Source organism: Rhinatrema bivittatum, chromosome 2 (genome assembly GCF_901001135.1).
Source record: "Rhinatrema bivittatum chromosome 2, aRhiBiv1.1, whole genome shotgun sequence".
NCBI classification, from domain to species: Eukaryota; Metazoa; Chordata; class Amphibia; order Gymnophiona; family Rhinatrematidae; genus Rhinatrema; species Rhinatrema bivittatum.
Genome location: NC_042616.1, coordinates 822,854,484 through 822,873,857, shown reverse-complemented (window position 1 = coordinate 822,873,857; position 19,374 = coordinate 822,854,484). Strand labels below are relative to the sequence as shown.

The 19,374-nt window shown below is 54.2% G+C and overlaps 1 protein-coding gene across 1 annotated transcript in view; it reads left to right on the top strand.

Moving 5' to 3' along the window:
* WDR97 (WD repeat domain 97) overlaps positions 1-19,374 on the top strand; it is a 378,285-nt gene that overhangs the window by 337,960 nt on the left and 20,951 nt on the right. Inside the window, exon 25 of the mRNA XM_029587226.1 lies at positions 18,949-19,136. Coding sequence (XP_029443086.1) covers positions 18,949-19,136 — 188 coding nt within the window. The remainder of the gene's footprint in view (positions 1-18,948; positions 19,137-19,374) is intronic.

Genomic DNA, 19,374 nt, shown 5'->3' with positions numbered 1-19,374 from the left:
CCGCAGGCTCTGGGGAAAGAGCAGCAGCACGGCAGGGTTTCTTGATCTGCCGCAGGCTCTTGGGAAAGAGCAGCAGCACGGCAGGGTTTCTTCATCTGCTTCTGGCTCTGGGGAAAGAGCAGCAGCACGGCAGGGTTTCTTCATCTGCCGCAGGCTCTGGGGAAAGAGCAGCAGCACGGCAGGGTTTCTTCATCTGCCGCAGGCTCTGGGGAAAGAGCAGCAGCACGGCAGGGTTTCTTCATCTGCCGCAGGCTGTGGGGAAAGACCAGCAGCACGGCAGGGTTTCTTCATCTGCCGCAGGCTCTGGGGAAAGAGCAGCAGCACGGCAGGGTTTCTTCATCTGCCGCAGGCTCTTGGGAAAGAGCAGCAGCACGGCAGGGTTTCTTCATCTGCCGCAGGCTCTTGGGAAAGAGCAGCAGCACGGCAGGGTTTCTTCATCTGCCGCAGGCTCTGGGGAAAGAGCAGCAGCACGGCAGGGTTTCTTCATCTGCCGCAGGCTCTTGGGAAAGAGCAGCAGCACGGCAGGGTTTTCTTCATCTGCCGCAGGCTCTGGGGAAAGAGCAACAGCACGGCAGGGTTTCTTCATCTGCCGCAGGCTCTGGGGAAAGAGCAGCAGCACGGCAGGGTTTCTTCATCTGCCGCAGGCTCTGGGGAAAGAGCAGCAGCACGGCAGGGTTTCTTCATCTGCCGCAGGCTCTTGGGAAAGAGCAGCAGCACGGCAGGGTTTCTTCATCTGCCGCAGGCTCTGGGGAAAGAGCAACAGCACGGCAGGGTTTCTTCATCTGCCGCAGGCTCTTGGGAAAGAGCAGCAGCACGGCAGGGTTTCTTCATCTGCTTCTGGCTCTGGGGAAAGAGCAGCAGCACGGCAGGGTTTCTTCATCTGCTTCTGGCTCTGGGAAAAGAGCAGCAGCACGGCAGGGTTTCTTCATCTGCCGCAGGCTCTTGGGAAAGAGCAGCAGCACGGCAGGGTTTCTTCATCTACCGCAGGCTCTGGGGAAAGAGCAGCAGCACGGCAGGGTTTCTTCATCTGCCGCAGGCTCTTGGGAAAGAGCAACAGCACGGCAGGGTTTCTTCATCTGCCGCAGGCTCTGGGGAAAGAGCAGCAGCACGGCAGGGTTTCTTCATCTGCCGCAGGCTCTGGGGAAAGAGCAGCAGCACGGCAGGGTTTCTTCATCTGCCGCAGGCTCTGGGGAAAGAGCAACAGCACGGCAGGGTTTCTTCATCTGCCGCAGGCTCTTGGGAAAGAGCAGCAGCACGGCAGGGTTTCTTCATCTGCCGCAGGCTCTGGGGAAAGAGCAGCAGCACGGCAGGGTTTCTTCATCTGCCGCAGGCTCTTGGGAAAGAGCAGCAGCACGGCAGGGTTTCTTCATCTGCCGCAGGCTCTGGGGAAAGAGCAGCAGCACGGCAGGGTTTCTTCATCTGCTTCTGGCTCTAGGGAAAGAGCAGCAGCACGGCAGAGTTTCTTGATCTGCCGCAGGCTCTGGGGAAAGAGCAGCAGCACGGCAGGGTTTCTTCATCTGCCGCAGGCTCTTGGGAAAGAGCAACAGCATGGCAGGGTTTCTTCATCTGCCGCAGGCTCTGGGGAAAGAGCAGCAGCACGGCAGGGTTTCTTCATCTGCCGCAGGCTCTGGGGAAAGAGCAACAGCACGGCAGGGTTTCTTCATCTGCCGCAGGCTCTGGGGAAAGAGCAGCAGCACGGCAGGGTTTTCTTCATCTGCCGCAGGCTCTGGGGAAAGAGCAACAGCACGGCAGGGTTTCTTCATCTGCCGCAGGCTCTGGGGAAAGAGCAGCAGCACGGCAGGGTTTCTTCATCTGCCGCAGGCTCTGGGGAAAGAGCAGCAGCACGGCAGGGTTTCTTCATCTGCCGCAGGCTCTGGGGAAAGAGCAGCAGCACGGCAGGGTTTCTTCATCTGCTTCTGGCTCTGGGGAAAGAGCAGCAGCACGGCAGGGTTTCTTCATCTGCTTCTGGCTCTGGGGAAAGAGCAGCAGCACGGCAGGGTTTCTTCATCTGCTTCTGGCTCTGGGGAAAGAGCAGCTAGACACGGATCAGGCCAGGGTCTTTCTGCCACGCCAAAGGGCCATTGCCTTGGCGACCATTGTGGCAGAAGCTCAACAGAGCCAGGAGGTAACAGCCTGGCACATGTTGAGGCTGTTGGGCCACTTGACCGCAACCGTCCATGTCACTCCCTTGGCACACTTACACATGTAGAGCCCAGTGGACCCTGAAGTCACAGTGGGGCCCAATTTTCAGAGCCTCCAGGATTGCATCAGTGTCACCTCGTCTCTCAGGAACTCCTTATCCTGGTGGTGGATACTTTCCAATCTAGAATGGGGGATTTCCTTTCAGAGTTTCCCTACTTAAATTGTACTAACTAGGGATGTATCTACCCTGGGGTGGGGAGCTCATGTAGATGGGCTCATCACCCAGGGACTGTAATCTGCTCAGGAATGTTCTTGCCAAATCAACTTCCTGGAGCTTCGGGCAATCAGGTACATGCTATAGGCTTTCAGAGACTGGCTGTTCAACAAAGTTGTCCTGATCCAGACCAACAATCAAGTAGCCATGTGGTATGTCAACCAGCAGGGAGGCACAGGATCACACCTATAGTGTCAGGAAATGGTCCAGATCTGATCATGGGCCTATCCCACAGGATGGTGCCTCGCCGGAACAGAGAAAGTGATAATGGACAGGCTGAGTCAACCTTCAGACACACGAGTGGTCCCTGGACCAGGAATTAGTGAATTGGATATGCTACCTCTAGGGGAGCCCGGATGTAGATCTGTTCACATCCTCCTGCAACAGGAAGGTGCCTTGGTTCTGCTCCCTGTACAGGTCAGGTGGCAAACCAGTCTCGGCGGCACTTGCCAATCATTGGGGCAAGGGTCTTCTGTATGCGTATCCTCCGATTCCATTAATGGCAAAGACTCTCTTAAAGCTTCGCAAGGACAGAGGGACTATGATCCTCATAGTCCCTCATTGGCTGAGACAGGTCTGGTTTCCACTCCTTCAGGAGTTGTCCATCCAGAAACCAATCAGTCTGGGGACTTCCTCAGATCTCATCATGCAAGATCAAGGAAGGCTGCAGCATCACAGCCTGGATGTTGAGAGGTTAATTCTCAGCCTCTTGATCTTTTAGAGGATGTGTCTTGGGTCCTGGTGGCTTCTAGAAAGCCTTCCACTAGAAAGTCCTGTGGAGTGAAGTGGAGGAGGTTTTCTGTGTGTTGTGAGCACAAGGCCCTAGATCCATTCTCCTGCCCCACACAAAAACTGTTGCGTCGGCCGGTCGTGGAGCTCGTGACCGGCCTTCCTTACCCAGCCCGCCACCCTGCTGGGGGCGGGCTCTGGCTTCCCAGCGATGCGGAGGGAGCACCTCCAGCGCTGCCCCCCTCTTCACGGCTCTGCTTGCTGCTGACAGGCCCCAAAATGCGGTAAAGACGACGACGCCATCTGCTCCTCCCATTTGGCCTCCCCAGGTGCGCATGTGCACCTCCCTGGTTATTTAAAGGGCCCGCGTCACGCTAAGGTTGCCAGCCCGTCCTTGTGATGTCATCTCCTTGGGCCTACATTAGGCAGGCCTGACAGTCAGAGCTCGCCTTGGCAACAGGTCCTCTTGCTCCTTGTTGCTAGTACATGATCCTGTCTTCGTTCCCGGTTCCTGTTTCGGTCCTTCTTCCTGGTTCCTGTACCTCTACCTGATCCTTGCCTGACCACGTCTCCTGATTGATCTCTGGCTTGACCTCTGCTTTGTCTGACCATGCTGCTGAATCTATTCTGGACTTGGCCTCTCAGGCTCTGGCCTGCTCTTGCTTGGGCGCCTCCTGTCTTGCCTCCGGTTCTCCTCCGGCGCCCAAGTCTCTGGGTCCCTGCCTCGTCTGGACTCGTTCTCCCATCCTAGCTACCACTGCTAGCCTCTGGCTGATTCCTATCCCGCATCCTGGAAGTCCTCGGATGGAGGCCCACCTAAGAACAGGCAGCCCTGGTACCCAAGGGCCCAACTTGCGGGGAACGAGGGCTGGTATTGGCGAAGCTCCAGCCGGCCTCCGTCAATCAGCCATCTCTGCCTACCAACAGTGGGGACCCGAAGGGTTTGTCCTGTGGATTGCGTCAACCCCACCTCGAGCCAAGGGTTCACCTTTGGCGTAACAGGTTGCCAAGGCCATGGACCTGGCGGACCTATCCACTCTCCAGGCCATTCCAGGCCTGGCCCAGAAGATCCAGGAACAGCAATGGTTCTTGGAGGCATTGGCTACTTCCATAGAGTGCCTCAATTCCCATCTGGATTCTCACCTGGCGGATTTGGCTGCATTGAAGGCCATACCCAGGCTTGTTCTGAAGCTCCAAAAACTCCAGTCAGCCTTGGAGCTAGTGGTGGCAGACGTGAATCGCCTTGCCGCTCGCCAGGTCTCCTTGACCCAGCTCAATGCCGTCTTCTGATCCCAGGCAGGTGGTTATTCCTTTGCCAGCACCTCCCCGTTACGCGAGAGACCCTAAGCAGGGTCGGGGATTCTTAAATCACTGCCATATGCATTTTAACCTTTAATCTATGCTGTTCCCAAATGATTTGGTCAAGACGATCTTTATTTTATCCCTTCTGGATGGCAAGGCTTTGGCTTGGGCCTCCCCTTTGTGGGAGCACTCCAACCCCTTGCTCTCAAATCTTCCACAGTTTGTTTCAGCCTTTAAGCAGGTTTTTGAGGAATCTGGCAGGCTTCCTGCTATGGGCTCTGATCTTCTACAGCTACGCCAAGGAACTCGCTCTCTAACAGACTATGCAAAAGAATTCCGCATCCTGGCCATGGAATTAAATTGGCAGTGGGACAGTCTGCACGCCATTTTCCTGGAGGGATTGGCCCACAGGATTAAAGATGGAACTTGTGGCACGGGAGCTTCCCACATCTCTTGAAGGCCTCATCAATCTAACGAGAATGATCGACAGACAATTCCAGTGGTCCCGGGAGAACCGTTCTACTCAGAGTCACCCCAGGGAATTACTCCTTTTCAGCAATCATCCCCTGCCTTCGGAAAATCTTCAGAGGAACCCATGCAATTGGGTCATGTTTGCCTCCTGGATGAAGAAAGATCTCATCACCACCAATTAGGTGTTCTGATATCGAGGTGTTTGGTGGATTCTAGGGGCAACAGTGTTGTTATCTCCTACGGGGAGGGGCCCCATAGGGAGACTGATGCACAAACACAGAGATAGTTTCTTTTATTGTACAGCTAGGATGACCACCAGAGGTGGCAGTAGAGAGCAGGTTAGCTGGTAGCAGTCTGAAATCCTTGGCAAGGGAGACCCGTCCCACAATGGTGGTGTAAGGCCTCGATGCAGACGTCCAATAAGGCACTGTAGGAGAGACAGACTGGCAGATGTTAAACACACTCCTGTAGCTGAGTAGAGAGAATCCCAATGAACAGTAGAGAGGATAAGTGTTAGCAGTCCGTGGTCCTCGGCAGAGGAGACCTGTTCCACAATGGTAGTGTAGGGCCTGATGCAGAGAGGTAGCGAGGAACTATTGAGAGACAGACTGGTAGAAGTTGTACTTACTCTCTGTAGCTGATAGATGGATTTCCAGCAGGTTGAAGAATGGAGCAGGCACCAGGAAAGACACACAGGCCCCCGAGGAGTGAGTACCTGTTAGAGGATAGGCACCTGTAAATAAGCAGAGGGCCCCAGAGGAGCGGGTACCCAGGTTAGAGAACCCCGAAGGGTGAAGATAGCTTCCAGTGGATAGAAGCGGCAGAGTAGCTTCAGACCAGGGCATACCGATCCTTGCTAACTCGGCGAGAGTTAGCAAATGGGCAACCTTAAATATGTGGAAGCAGTGACGTTACTCGAAGGGGACACCCCCGAGGTTCGCGCCAACACGTCAGCAAAGGTAGGGACGCGCACGCGCGCGCGCCCTAGGAGACCTCGGGTCAAGATGGCCGAACGCCTCACCAGAGCCAAGGAGCCAAGGCGGCAAGGAGACGCCACGGACGCCATTCTCCTGCAGCTGGTGGAGAAAGGTGAGAGAAAGGTGAGGCATGTCGGGCAAAGTCGTCTGAGCCTGACGGACGAAACATTAGGTCTTTGCATCTATTGTGGGAATTCAGGCCATCTTCTACCTCAATGTCCAAGGAAGGGCATTACCCCATAGGGATGTGAATCGTTTTCCATATCGTCTTAACGATAGAAATCGTGTGGCAGGGCAAGAAAATCGTCTTAGGCACGATTTTTTAGTTAAAAAATCGTTAAAAATCGTTTTTTTCCGATTAGTGCGCACTAACTCGAGTTAGTGCGCACTAACGGGAGTTAGTGCGCACTAACCGGGAGTTAGTGCGCACTAACTGAAAATGATACAATTTGACACTTTTCAGGTCAGTTAAGGTCAGTTTAGGAATGAATATGTATTCCTATTGGCTGCCCTCTTATTTATTCATGTTACCAAGTTTCCTACTGACAGTATATGGGGGATGGGAAATGGAAACAGTTGGTAGCTTGACAAAACAAGTAATGTGATCAGTCAATGTGACTAGAACTTGTGCCCTAACCCTGATACCAGGGGTATTGTGATCTTCCTGCACACAGTGCCCTATCCCTATTAATACCAGGAGTGTTGTGATCTTCCTGCACACAGTGCCCTATCCCTAATACCAGGGGTGTTGTGATCTTCCTGCACACAGTGCCCTATTCCTGATACTGGGGGTGTTGTGATCTTCCTGCACACAGTGCCCTATTCCTGATACCGGGGGTGTTGTGATCTTCTTGCACACATCCCGGTATCAGGGATAGGGCACTGCATGCAGGAAGATCACAACACTCCTGGTATTAATAGGGATAGGGCACTGCATGCAGGAAGATCACAACACTCCTGGTATTAATAGGGATAGGGCACTGCATGCAGGAAGATCACAACACCCCTGGTATCAGGGATAGGGCACTGTGTGCAGGAAGATCACAATACCCCGGAGGAGTGAGGGTCAGGCAGCGCCCCCCTGTCTGTGAAGCCAGCCTCTCACTAGTAATGCAGGGAGGGAGCTGTCTCAGACTTCACCATCCTCCCCCCCCCCCCCCCCCCTCACCCACACACCATTCACTAGCTGGGACATGGGGGAAGTCAGGAGTGAGGGTCAGGCAGCTCCCCCCTGTCTGTGAAGCCAGCCTCTCACTAGTAATGCAGGGAAGGAGCTGTCTCAGACTTCACCATCCTCCCCCCCCCCCTCACCCACACACCATTCACTAGCTGGGACATGGGGGAAGTCAGGAGTGAGGGTCAGGCAGCTCCCCCCTGTCTGTGAAGCCAGCCTCTCACTAGTAATGCAGGGAGGGAGCTGTCTCAGACTTCACCATCCTCCCCCCCCCCCCTCACCCACACACCATTCACTAGCTGGGACATGGGGGAAGTCAGGAGTGAGGGTCAGGCAGCTCCCCCCTGTCTGTGAAGCCAGCCTCTCACTAGTAATGCAGGGAGGGAGCTGTCTCAGACTTCACCATCCTCCCCCCCCCCCCCCTCACCCACACACCATTCACTAGCTGGGACATGGGGGAAGTCAGGAGTGAGGGTCAGGCAGCTCCCCCCTGTCTGTGAAGCCAGCCTCTCACTAGTAATGCAGGGAGGGAGCTGTCTCAGACTTCACCATCCTCCCCCCCCCCCTCACCCACACACCATTCACTAGCTGGGACATGGGGGAAGTCAGGAGTGAGGGTCAGGCAGCTCCCCCCTGTCTGTGAAGCCAGCCTCTCACTAGTAATGCAGGGAGGGAGCTGTCTCAGACTTCACCATCCACCCCCCCTCCCTCACCCACACACCATTCACTAGCTGGGACATGGGGGAAGTCAGAAGTGAGGGTCAGGCAGCTCCCCCCTGTCTGTGAAGCCAGCCTCTCACTAGTAATGCAGGGAGGGAGCTGTCTCAGACTGGTATCAGGGTTAGGGCACTGTGTGCAGGAAGATCACAACACTCCTGGTATTAATAGGGATAGGGCACTGTAAGAGATGACTGTAGTAGATTGAATAAAGATCTGATGTTTCTGCTCTCCTCACACCAAACAAAAACAACACACAAGCAGAGAAGCCCTTCTTACAAAGCTGAGCTAGTGAGTTAAGTAGGAGGAAAAGTAAACATACTGGTGCCAGTGTGGCTACTTAAAAAATACACTTACCAACAATCAATTACATATATTTGAACTGTGTACAGTTCCAGCCAGGACCACCTTTCTAAAATGCACAGTGATTGGCAAATTCAACATGCACTAGCATTTCAGGTGCCTGCTAACAAAAATAATAAACAAACAAGTTCTAGTCAGGTGAGTGCTGATCATTACATTACTTTTTTTGTCAAGCTTCCAACTGTTTCCATTTTACATCCCCCCAACCATATTGGTAACATCAATAGATAAGAGCACAGCCAGCCAATAGGAATACATACATACATATTCATTCCTAAGTGACCTTTACTGACCTGGGAAGTGTGAACACTTTGTTTCATTTTCTGTTGGTGTTCGTTAGTTTCCAGTTCCATTTCCCATCCCCCCAACCATCACCTCAGTGGTAACCTTGGTAACATCAATAGATAAGAGGGCAGCCAGCCAATAGGAACACATATTCATTCCTAACTGACCTTCAGTGACCTGGAAAGTGTTTATTTGTATCATTTTCAGTTAGTGCGCACTAAATCGAGTTAGTGCGCACTAACGGGGAGTTAGTGCGCACTAACTCGAGTTAGTGCGCACTAACACGATTTAACGATTTTTAACGATAAATCGTTAGAATTTCTATTGTATTGTGTTCTATAACGATTTAAGACGATATAAACATTATCGGACGATAATTTTAATCGTTGAAAAACGATTCACATCCCTATTACCCCATGCCGAGAGACCTCTGAGTCGGTAGCCCTTGGTCTCACCACAACTTTACGCTTGTTTCTATTGCCAGCCTCCTTGGAGCACTCCCCCACCTGCTTCACCAACAGATCCTAGTGAACTCCGGTGCTGGGGGAAAATGTATTCAACAAGAACTTGTGGATTAATATCAAATCTCCATGTGTCCCTTGATACCACCATTGGCTCTTTCCTCAGTCCATGGAGACTACCTCCCCGATTTGGTGACCCGGACCACGAGCCCTCTTACGCTGAAAATTGGGCCAGATCATACAGAACTTATCTCCTTCTATGTCCTTCCTAAGGCTGTGAACCCAGTTATTCTGGGTTTGCCTTGGTTACAAAAGAATCAACTGCAGTTTAACTAGACCTTGACTGATCTCATCCAGTGGGGTCCGCAGTGCTCGGAATCTTGTTTAGAACCAGTGGAGTCTCCCCACTCACTGGTCGTAGATACTGCTCTTCCTTATCTTCCTCTCCCATGTAAGAAGTCTCAGGAGACTCTGATTAACCTTTGTTCCCTCCAGAAGAATTTCTTTAGGGCAGTCTTCGCGCAGCTGAAGGAACAATTGTCGCAAAGAACGGCCGAGAATGAAGCCTTCATAAAGGAACACAACCGAGCCATGAAGGAGTTCATTTCCCTCTTGACCTACAAGGAGGAGGAGATCCAGAATCTGCATGCCCTTTTGCAGCTTGAGAAGGGAAAAGGGTTCCTCCCTTCGGCTCTCTCTACCCTGTCTGGGATTCCAGTCGTTGCCCGAGACAACTCTGAAATGGTTTTCCCTCTGTGCTCCGTAAGACTTCAGCCCGCAAATCTGCAAGAACTGGGGAACAATCGGTGCCCTGGCTACTCAGACCCTCGGAAGGGGGGGCTTAGAGGAGGGGGTACTTTTGCATCGGCCGGCCGCAGAGCTCATGACCGGCCTTCCTTACCTTGCCCACCATCCTGCCGGGGGCGGGCTCCGGCTTCCCCACGATGCGGAGGGAGCTGCCCCTCTTCGCAGCCCTGCTTGCCACTGACAGGCCCCGAAACGCGGCAAAGACGCCGCCACATCTGCTCCTCCCATTTGGCCTCCCCAGGCGTGCACCTCCCTGATTATTTAAAGGACCCGCAGCACGCTAAGGCTGCCAGCCCGTCCCTGTAACGTCATCTCCTTGGGCCTATATTAGGCGAGCCCTGACAGTCAGAGCTCGCCTTGGCAACAGGTCCTCTTGCTCCTCGTTGCTAGTGCATGATCCTGTCTCCGTTCCCAGTTCCTGTTACATAGAAACATAGAAACATAGAAATTACGGCAAAAGAAGACCGAACGGCCCATCCAGTCTGCCCAGCAAGCTACGCACTTTATCCTTTTTTTTTTTTTAAATCTTTTTCTCTCTCCCACCTGTTACTATTAGCTTCCAGTACCCTCCACCCCTAATTCCCCTCCACCCCACCACCAATGTAGAGAGCAGCGCCGGATCTGCATCCAAGTGAACATCCAGCTCAATTAGGGGTGGCAACCGCTGCAACAAGCAGGCCACACCCCTGCCCCATACTCTTACCCACCCCTGTTTTTTGTTTTTTTTTTGGAGATGGCAGCCCTCCATCCTTCCGCTCCGTGAAGGTGGAACACCAACCACTGGCCACTGGCATCCCGCTCCGTGAATGCCTCTGTGGCTACTGCCGCTCCGTGCAGTGTTTTGCTGTTTCGGTCGTTGTTCCTGGTTCCTGCTCCTGTACCCAATCCTTGCCTGACCACATCTCCTGATTGATCTCTGGAGTTGCGCCCGTCGGTCGCATACGGCTGCGCCCTCTGTTGCTCACCTCTCTTCTGCCTAATTCAGCTCCATTGGGTAAGATGGATGCCTCTGCTTCCACACGCTGACCTCTCCGGCATCCCCGGACCGGCATGGGCGATTGCATTCGCCATTTTCCTCCTTTTACGTGCATCATGGCGGGAACCTCAGGGGTGTCCCCTCCGCATGACGTCACTGCATACATATATTTAAACTCCCTTCGCTAACCCAGCTACGAGTTAGCAAGGATTCCCTTCCTGCTGATTTCGCCTCGTTACAGACGCCTGCCATGCTGTGTTCCTGCTTCGGACGACTCTGGTACCCGCTCCTCAGGGGCCTTGCCTCGCTCTGTGTCTACCCCTCGGGGTCAGCCTGCTTCCAGCTAGGTCGCCTGTGGTACCCGGTCCTCGGGGCCTTGTCACGTCCTGGACCTCCGCTCCTCAGAGGTTCCTCTCTACTACTGCCTACAGCTTCAGAGTGAGTACCCCTGCTCTCCAGTCTGTCTCTGTTTCTCTCACCATCTACAGTGTGGATTCATGGCGTACCCCACTCTGTGGACCACTACCGGATCTACCGCTCTCGCTGGCCTACCATCTGTGTGTGGTCTCAAGGCGTACCCTACTCTGGGGACCACTACCGGATCTACCCCTTTCACTTGCCTATCATCTGTGAGTGGATTCAAGGCGTACCCCGCTCTGTGGACCACTATCGAATCTACCTCCTTCCTGAACCCTGGTGAGAAACCATCTCTGCGATATCCATGCTGCAGAGCTACAGACGGAATACATCATCGAGGACCTTCGTTCTCTGGGCTGAGGTTCTCCGCCCACTCTCGGGCCTTACCCAACACTTGCTGTATAATAAAAGACTCTCTATACTCTGTGTCTGTTACTACAGAAGAGTCATCCTATCGTAGCAAGTCTCCACAAGAGCCATCTCTTGTTGCGATCAAGGGCCCACGATTCAAGTCAAATTATAACATCTGGCTTGACCTCTGCTTCATCTGACCACGCTGCTGAATCTATTCTGGACTTGGCCTCTCAGGCTCTTGGGCGCCACCTGTCTTGCCTCCGGTTCTCCTCCGGTATCCCTTCCTTGTCTGGACTCGTTCTCCCATCCTAGCTACCACTGCTGGCCTCTGGCTGATTCCTACCCCGTGTCTTGGAAGTCCTCTGACGGAGGCCCACCTAAGACCAGCTGGGCCGGTACCCAAGGGCCCAACCTGCTGGGAATGAGGACTGGTATTGGCAAAGCTACAGCCGGCCTCCATCAATCAGCCATCTCCGCCTAATGACGGTGGGGACCCCACCTCTGACAAACGGTCCACCTTCGGCGTAATAAAAACTGCTTGATTACCTTCTGTACCTACAGAAGCTGGCTTAAAAATCAACTCAGTCAGGGTTCATCTTAGTGCAATTGGCACATTCCACCACAGTATAGTTAGTACACCCATCTCTGTACAGCCTATAGTTGTACGTTTCATGTGGGGTCTGTTTCTATTGAAGCTTCCCCTAAGGCCTCCTGCTATGTCTTGGGACCTCAATGTGATGCTAGCTCAGCTGATGGAAGCTTGTTTTGAGCCAATGTGCACCTGTCACCTGAACTACCTGACCTGGAAGGTCATATTTTTGGTGGCAGTCACTTCAGCATGCAGAGTCAGCGAGCTCCAGGCCTTAGGTACTTATCCATCTTATACTGTTTAATCGTGAAAGAGTGGTCTTGCGTACATGCCCTAAGTCCCTGCCTAAGTTGGTGATGGATTTCCATCTTAACCAGACAATCGTCCTGCCAATATTCTTTCCCAGGCCCCATTCGCACCAAGGAAAATGAGCACTGCACAGTTTGGATTGCAAGCGATACTTAGCCTTCTATCTGGCGTGGACAAAAATCCATTGACAGTCACCCAACTTTTTGTTTCTTTTGCTAAAAATAGGTTGGGTGTTGCCATTGCCAAACAGACATTATCCAATTGGCTGGCAGATTGCATCTTCTACTGTTATGCCCAGGTGGGACTGCATCTTGGGGGTCTTGTTAAGGCTCATTCTGTTAGAGCCATGGCAGCATCGGTGGTCCACTTGCGAGCAGTTTCAATGGAGGAGATCTGCAAGGCTGCAACACCTTCACATCCCATTACCTTCTGGATGGGGATGGCTGATGCAACAGTAGGTTTGGCCAGTCTGTCCTCTGGAACCTATTTGAGGTTTAGAACCCAACTCTCCCAACCTAGGGCTCATTGTTTGGCTTCAGGCTGTCTCCCCCTCTGTTACCAACGGCACCGATGTTGTTGTGCCCATTGTGTTGGGGAGCAGCCTGTAGCTTGGGAATCACCCATGTGTGAGGACTACCATCATTCTTGTCCTCGGAGAAAGCAGAGTTGCTTGCCTGTAACAGGTGTTGTCCGAGGACAGCAGGATGTTAGTCTTCACAAAATCCACCGGCCTCCCCTTGGAGTTGGTTTCTCCAAATTTTTTATTTTATCGTAATTTTGTGTTACAAGACTGAAGAGGGACCCCAAGTGGATGTGTGGTTCAGTGTTCCTAGTCAAAGTTATTATAAACTTTGACATAAGTTTTCCCACATCTGACTCCATCTGATGATGTCACCCATGTTTGAGGACTAACATCCTGTTGTCCTTGGAGGACACGTTACTGGTAAGCAACTCTGCTTTCGCTCTCCCTCACATCTGCTGTGTATCCCTGCACTCATCCCCTGAGCCCTCCAGTCCTAGAGGTAACAGGCTCTGTGTTAGGAATTGTTGACCCTACCTCAGGGGTTGGGCCCCACAGGTCCCCACTGTCGGGAGGCAAGGCTGGCTGGAAACAGAGGCAGACAGGGACTTCGCCAGTACCGGCCCTCTTTCCCCGCAGGTTGAGCCCTTGGGTGCCAGGGCCGGCCGGACATAGGAGCACCTCTGTGTGGCTGGTCCCGTAGAGAGTAGACGACTGGATGCAGAGAGTGTCAGAGAGGTTAGGTACAGTCCAAGACAGGAGCACTCTCGAAGGGGGAAGGAGTGAGGGTCTCAAGGGATGCAAGACCCCTGTAGTTCCGAAGACTGTAGAGCAGGGCCACGTGGGAATGGCTTCGAGATTAGGAGGTGCAGGTGCGGAGACTTGAACTGTGGTATGCAGGATAAGGGCTAGAGCGGGGAACCTGCTGTAGCAGGTGCCAATAGAGTAGCAGCGCTTGAGACATGGCAATGCGTTGACATGATCTTCTGTAGTAGAAGTGCTAGGGAGTGCCCCGATTAGAGGGGACACAGAGACACAGTCCGGCAGAGTTACAGCACTGAGCCAGGTCTTGATGGCTAGAAGCACAGGAGAAAGGCCCCCTATGTAGGATTGCCGTGGGGAGTCCCGAGGAGCTGAAGGCACTGTGGTAGGGACCCAAACATAGTAGCGCTGAGCCAGGCCCCAAGGAGCAGGGAGTGCTGAGAGAGAGTCCAGGTGAAGTAGCACTGAGCCAGGCCCCGAGGAGCAGGAAGCGCTCAGGGAGAGTCCAGGAGAAGTAGCACTGAGCCAGGCCCCAAGGAGCAGGGAGTGCTGAGAGAGAGTCCAGGTGAAGTAGCGCTGAGCCAGGCCCCAAGGAGCAGGGAGTGCTGAGAGAGAGTCCAGGAGAAGTAGCACTGAGCCAGGCCCCAAGGAGCAGGAAGCGCTGAGAGAGAGTCCAGGAGAAGTAGCGCTGAGCCAGGCCCCAAGGAGCAGGAAGCGCTCAGGGAGAGTCCAGGAGAAGTAGCGCTGAGCCAGGCCCCAAGGAGCAGGAAGCGCTGAGAGAGAGTCCAGGTGAAGTAGCGCTGAGCCAGGCCCCGAGGAGCAGGAAGCGCTGAGAGAGAGTCCAGGTGAAGTAGCACTGAGCCAGGCCCCGAGGAGCAGGAAGCGCTCAGGGAGAGTCCAGGTGAAGTAGCGCTGAGCCAGGCCCGAGGAGCAGGAAGTGCTGAGAGAGAATCCAAGTGAAGCAGCGCTGAGCCAGGCCCGAGGAGCAGGAAGCGCTCAGGGAGAGTCCAGGTGAAGTAGCACTGAGCCAGGCCCGAGAAGCAGGAAGTGCTGAGAGAGAATCCAAGTGAAATAGCGCTGAGCCAGGCCCCGAGGAACAGGAAGCGCTGAGAGAGAATCCAAGTGAAATAGCGCTGAGCCAGGCCCCGAGGAGCAGGAAGCGCTGAGAGAGAATCCAAGTGAAATAGCGCTGAGCCAGGCCCGAGGAGCAAGAAGTGCTCAGGTTAGTCCAGGTGAAGTAGCGCTGAGCCAGGCCCCGAGGAGCAGGAAGTGCTGAGAGAGAGTCCAGGTGAAGTAGCGCTGAGCCAGGCCCCGAGGAACAGGAAGTGCTGAGAGAGTGTCCAGGTGAAGTAGCGCTGAGCCAGGCCCCGAGGAGCGGGAAGCGCCGAGACAGGAACCACAGAGATCTGAAGAGCAGGAACAACAGGTCCATAGAGAAGGAACAGGCACCAAAAGGAACCAGGGAACTCGTTGCCAAGTCGGTTAGTGGTGGCTGGAGGTAAGGCTTAAATATCCTGGGCCCGTGATGTCATCAGTCGTGCGCCTAGCGAGGCCCAGGGTTGGAACGCTGGTCGGCGGCATCCCAGCCACCACGTGGAGCACAGGGAGCCAGGAGGAACGCGGTGGCAGCGATCTGCCAATGCCACAAGTGTACCAGGGGAAGTGAGCCAAGCATGACATGGCGTGAGTTGAGCCTGCCACGGGTGGCCACGGCCGGCAGACATAACACTCTGCATCCCTGTATCCATGCGCTGAGCCCTACAGTCCTAGAGGTGACAGGCTTTGTACCCCTGAACCCTCCCGTCCTAGAAGTGACAGGCTCTGTACCCCTGAACCCTCCCGTCCTAGAGGTGACAGGCTCTGTACCCCTGAACCCTCCCGTCCTAGAGCTGACAGGCTCTGTATCCCTGAACCCTCCCGTCCTAGAGCTGACAGGCTCTGTACCCCTGAACCCTCCCGTCCTAGAGCTGACAGGCTCTGTATCCCTGAACCCTCCCGTCCTAGAGGTGATAGGCTCTGTACCCCTGAACCCTCCCGTCCTAGAGCTGACAGGCTCTGTACCCCTGAACCCTCCCGTCCTAGAGGTGACAGGCTCTGTATCCCTGAACCCTCCCGTCCTAGAAGTGACAGGCTCTGTACCCCTGAACCCTCCCGTCCTAGAGGTGACAGGCTCTGTACCCCTGAACCCTCCCGTCCTAGAGCTGACAGGCTCTGTACCCCTGAACCCTCCCGTCCTAGAGCTGACAGGCTCTGTATCCCTGAACCCTCCCGTCCTAGAGGTGACAGGCTCTGTACCCCTGAACCCTCCCGTCCTAGAGCTGACAGGCTCTGTACCCCTGAACCCTCCCGTCCTAGAGGTGACAGGCTCTGTATCCCTGAACCCTCCCGTCCTAGAGGTGACAGGCTCTGTACCCCTGAACCCTCCCGTCCTAGAGCTGACAGGCTCTGTATCCCTGAACCCTCCCGTCCTAGAGGTGACAGGCTCTGTACACCTGAACCCTCCCGTCCTAGAGCTGACAGGCTCTGTACCCCTGAACCCTCCCGTCCTAGAGCTGACAGGCTCTGTATCCCTGAACCCTCCAATCCTAGAGGTGACAGGCTCTGTATCCCTGAACCCTCCCGTCCTAGAGCTGACAGGCTCTGTATCCCTGAACCCTCCAATCCTAGAGGTGACAGGCTCTGTATCCCTGAACCCTCCAATCCTAGAGGTGACAGGCTCTGTACACCTGAACCCTCCCGTCCTAGAGCTGACAGGCTCTGTATCCCTGAACCCTCCAATCCTAGAGGTGACAGGCTCTGTACACCTGAACCCTCCCGTCCTAGAGCTGACAGGCTCTGTATCCCTGAACCCTCCTGTCCTAGAGGTGACAGGCTCTGTATCCCTGAACCCTCCGGTCCTAGATGTGACAGGCTCTGTACCCCTGAACCCTCCTGTCCTAGAGCTGACAGGCTCTGTATCCCTGAACCCTCCCGTCCTAGAGGTGACAGGCTCTGTACCCCTGAACCCTCCCGTCCTAGAGGTGACAGGCTCTGTATCCCTGAACCCTCCTGTCCTAGAGGTGACAGGCTCTGTATCCCTGAACCCTCCAATCCTAGAGGTGACAGGCTCTGTACCCCAGAACCTTCCCGTCCTAGAGGTGACAGGCTCTGTACCCCTGAACTCTCCCGTCCAAAGGTGACAGGCTCTGTATCCCTGAACCCTCCAATCCTAGAGGTGACAGGCTCTGTACCCCTGAACCCTCCCGTCCTAGAGGTGACAGGCTCTGTACCCCTGAACTCTCCCGTCCAAAGGTGACAGGCTCTGTACCCCTGAACCCTCCTGTCCTAGAGGTGACAGGCTCTGTATCCCTGAACCCTCCAATCCTAGAGGTGACAGGCTCTGTATCCCTGAACCCTCCCGTCCTAGAGGTGACAGGCTCTGTACCCCTGAACCCTCCCGTCCTAGAGGTGACAAGCTCTGTATCCCTGAACCCTCCCGTCCTAGAGGTGAAAAGGCTCTGTATCCCTGCACTCTCCCTTCCTAGAGGTGACAGGCTCTGTATCCCTGTACCTTCCCGTCCAAAGGTGACAGGCTCTGTATCCCTGAACCCTCCCGTCCTAGAGGTGACAAGCTCTGTATCCCTGAACCCTCCCGTCCTAGAGGTGACAGGCTCTGTATCCCTGCACTCTCCCTTCCTAGAGGTGACAGGCTCTGTATCCCTGAACCCTCCCGTCCTAGAGGTGACAGGCTCTGTACCCCTGAACCCTCCCGTCCTAGAGGTGACAGGCTCTGTATCCCTGAACCCTCCTGTCCTAGAGGTGACAGGCTCTGTATCCCTGAACCCTCCATTCCTAGAGGTGACAGGCTCTGTACCCCAGAACCTTCCCGTCCTAGAGGTGACAGGCTCTGTACCCCTGAACTCTCCCGTCCAAAGGTGACAGGCTCTGTATCCCTGAACCCTCCAATCCTAGAGGTGACAGGCTCTGTACCCCTGAACCCTCCCGTCCTAGAGGTGACAGGCTCTGTACCCCTGAACTCTCCCGTCCAAAGGTGACAGGCTCTGTACCCCTGAACCCTCCTGTCCTAGAGGTGACAGGCTCTGTATCCCTGAACCCTCCAATCCTAGAGGTGACAGGCTCTGTATCCCTGAACCCTCCCGTCCTAGAGGTGACAGGCTCTGTACCCCTGAACCCTCCCGTCCTAGAGGTGACAAGCTCTGTATCCCTGAACCCTCCCGTCCTAGAGGTGAAAAGGCTCTGTATCCCTGCACTCTCCCTTCCTAGAGGTGACAGGCTCTGTATCCCTGTACCTTCCCGTCCAAAGGTGACAGGCTCTGTATCCCTGAACCCTCCCGTCCTAGAGGTGACAAGCTCTGTATCCCTGAACCCTCCCGTCCTAGAGGTGACAGGCTCTGTATCCCTGCACTCTCCCTTCCTAGAGGTGACAGGCTCTGTATCCCTGAACCCTCCGTCCTAGAGGTGACAGGCTCTGTATCCCTGAACCCTCCGTCCTAGAGGTGACAGGCTCTATATCCCTGAACCCTCCGGTCCTAGATGTGACAGGCTCTGTACCCCTGAACCCTCCCGTCCTAGAGGTGACAGGCTCTGTATCCCTGAACCCTCCCGTCCTAGAGGTGACAGGCTCTGTACCCCTGAACCCTCCCGTCCTAGAGGTGACAGGCTCTGTATCCCTGAACCCTCCCGTCCTAGAGGTGACAGGCTCTGTATCCCTGAACCCTCCCATCCTAGAGCTGACAGGCTCTTTATCCCTGAACCCTCCCGTCCTAGAGGTGACAGGCTCTGTACCCCTGAACCCTCCCGTCCTAGAGCTGACAGGCTCTGTATCCCTGCACCGTTCGATCCTAGAGGTGACAGGCTCTGTACCCCTGAACCCTCCCGTCCTAGAGCTGACAGGCTCTGTATCCCTGCACCGTTCGATCCTAGAGGTGACACTCTCTGTATCCCTGCACCGTTCGATCCTAGAGGTGACAGGCTCTGTATCCCTGCACCGTTCGATCCTAGAGGTGACAGGCTCTGTATCCCTGAACCTTCCAATCCTAAAGGTGACAAGTTTTGTATCCCTGAACCCTCCAGTCCTAGAGGTGACACTCTCTGTATCCCTGCACCGTTCGATCCTAGAGGTGACAGGCTCTGTATCATTGCGTTCATCTCCTGAGGCCCCCACCCTTAGAAGTGAAAGGGCTGTGTATCCCTGTTCCTATCCTTTGAGACACTGAATCTGCACTTTATTCCCAGTAGCTTCCAGCTAAGTGATGCCTGTATGCTTTTGTAAGCCTTTTCTTTCTTACTTTGCTTCCTATGTGGTCCCTGCATTTATAGTATATAAAGGCAAAGAAGATCAAGCTGAAGCCTTCAATTCTGATCCAGATTAGTGTCAAGGAAGCAATAGAAGCTATAAACTTCTTTTGTGAACAGGAGCTGGGAATGGACTCCAAGGCCCATAGGAGGATATTAGCTGGAAATGCGATTATGTGGACTCTGGTGCCAGCTTCAACCGAAATTAAAAAGTGAGTTATTTCTACTGAAACAAAGGTGCTTACCGATCCAGAACTAAAGAATGAGGAAGAAAGGGAGAGTGGAGAACAGGAACCGAAGAGAGAACATAAGAGGAAAGTTAGGACAGAAAAAGGAGTCTTAGAGAAAGAACATAATGACATAAGAAATTGCCATGCTGGGTCAGAGTGAGGGTCCATCAAGCCCAGCATCCTGTTTCCAACAGAGGCCAAAACCAGGCCACAAGAACCT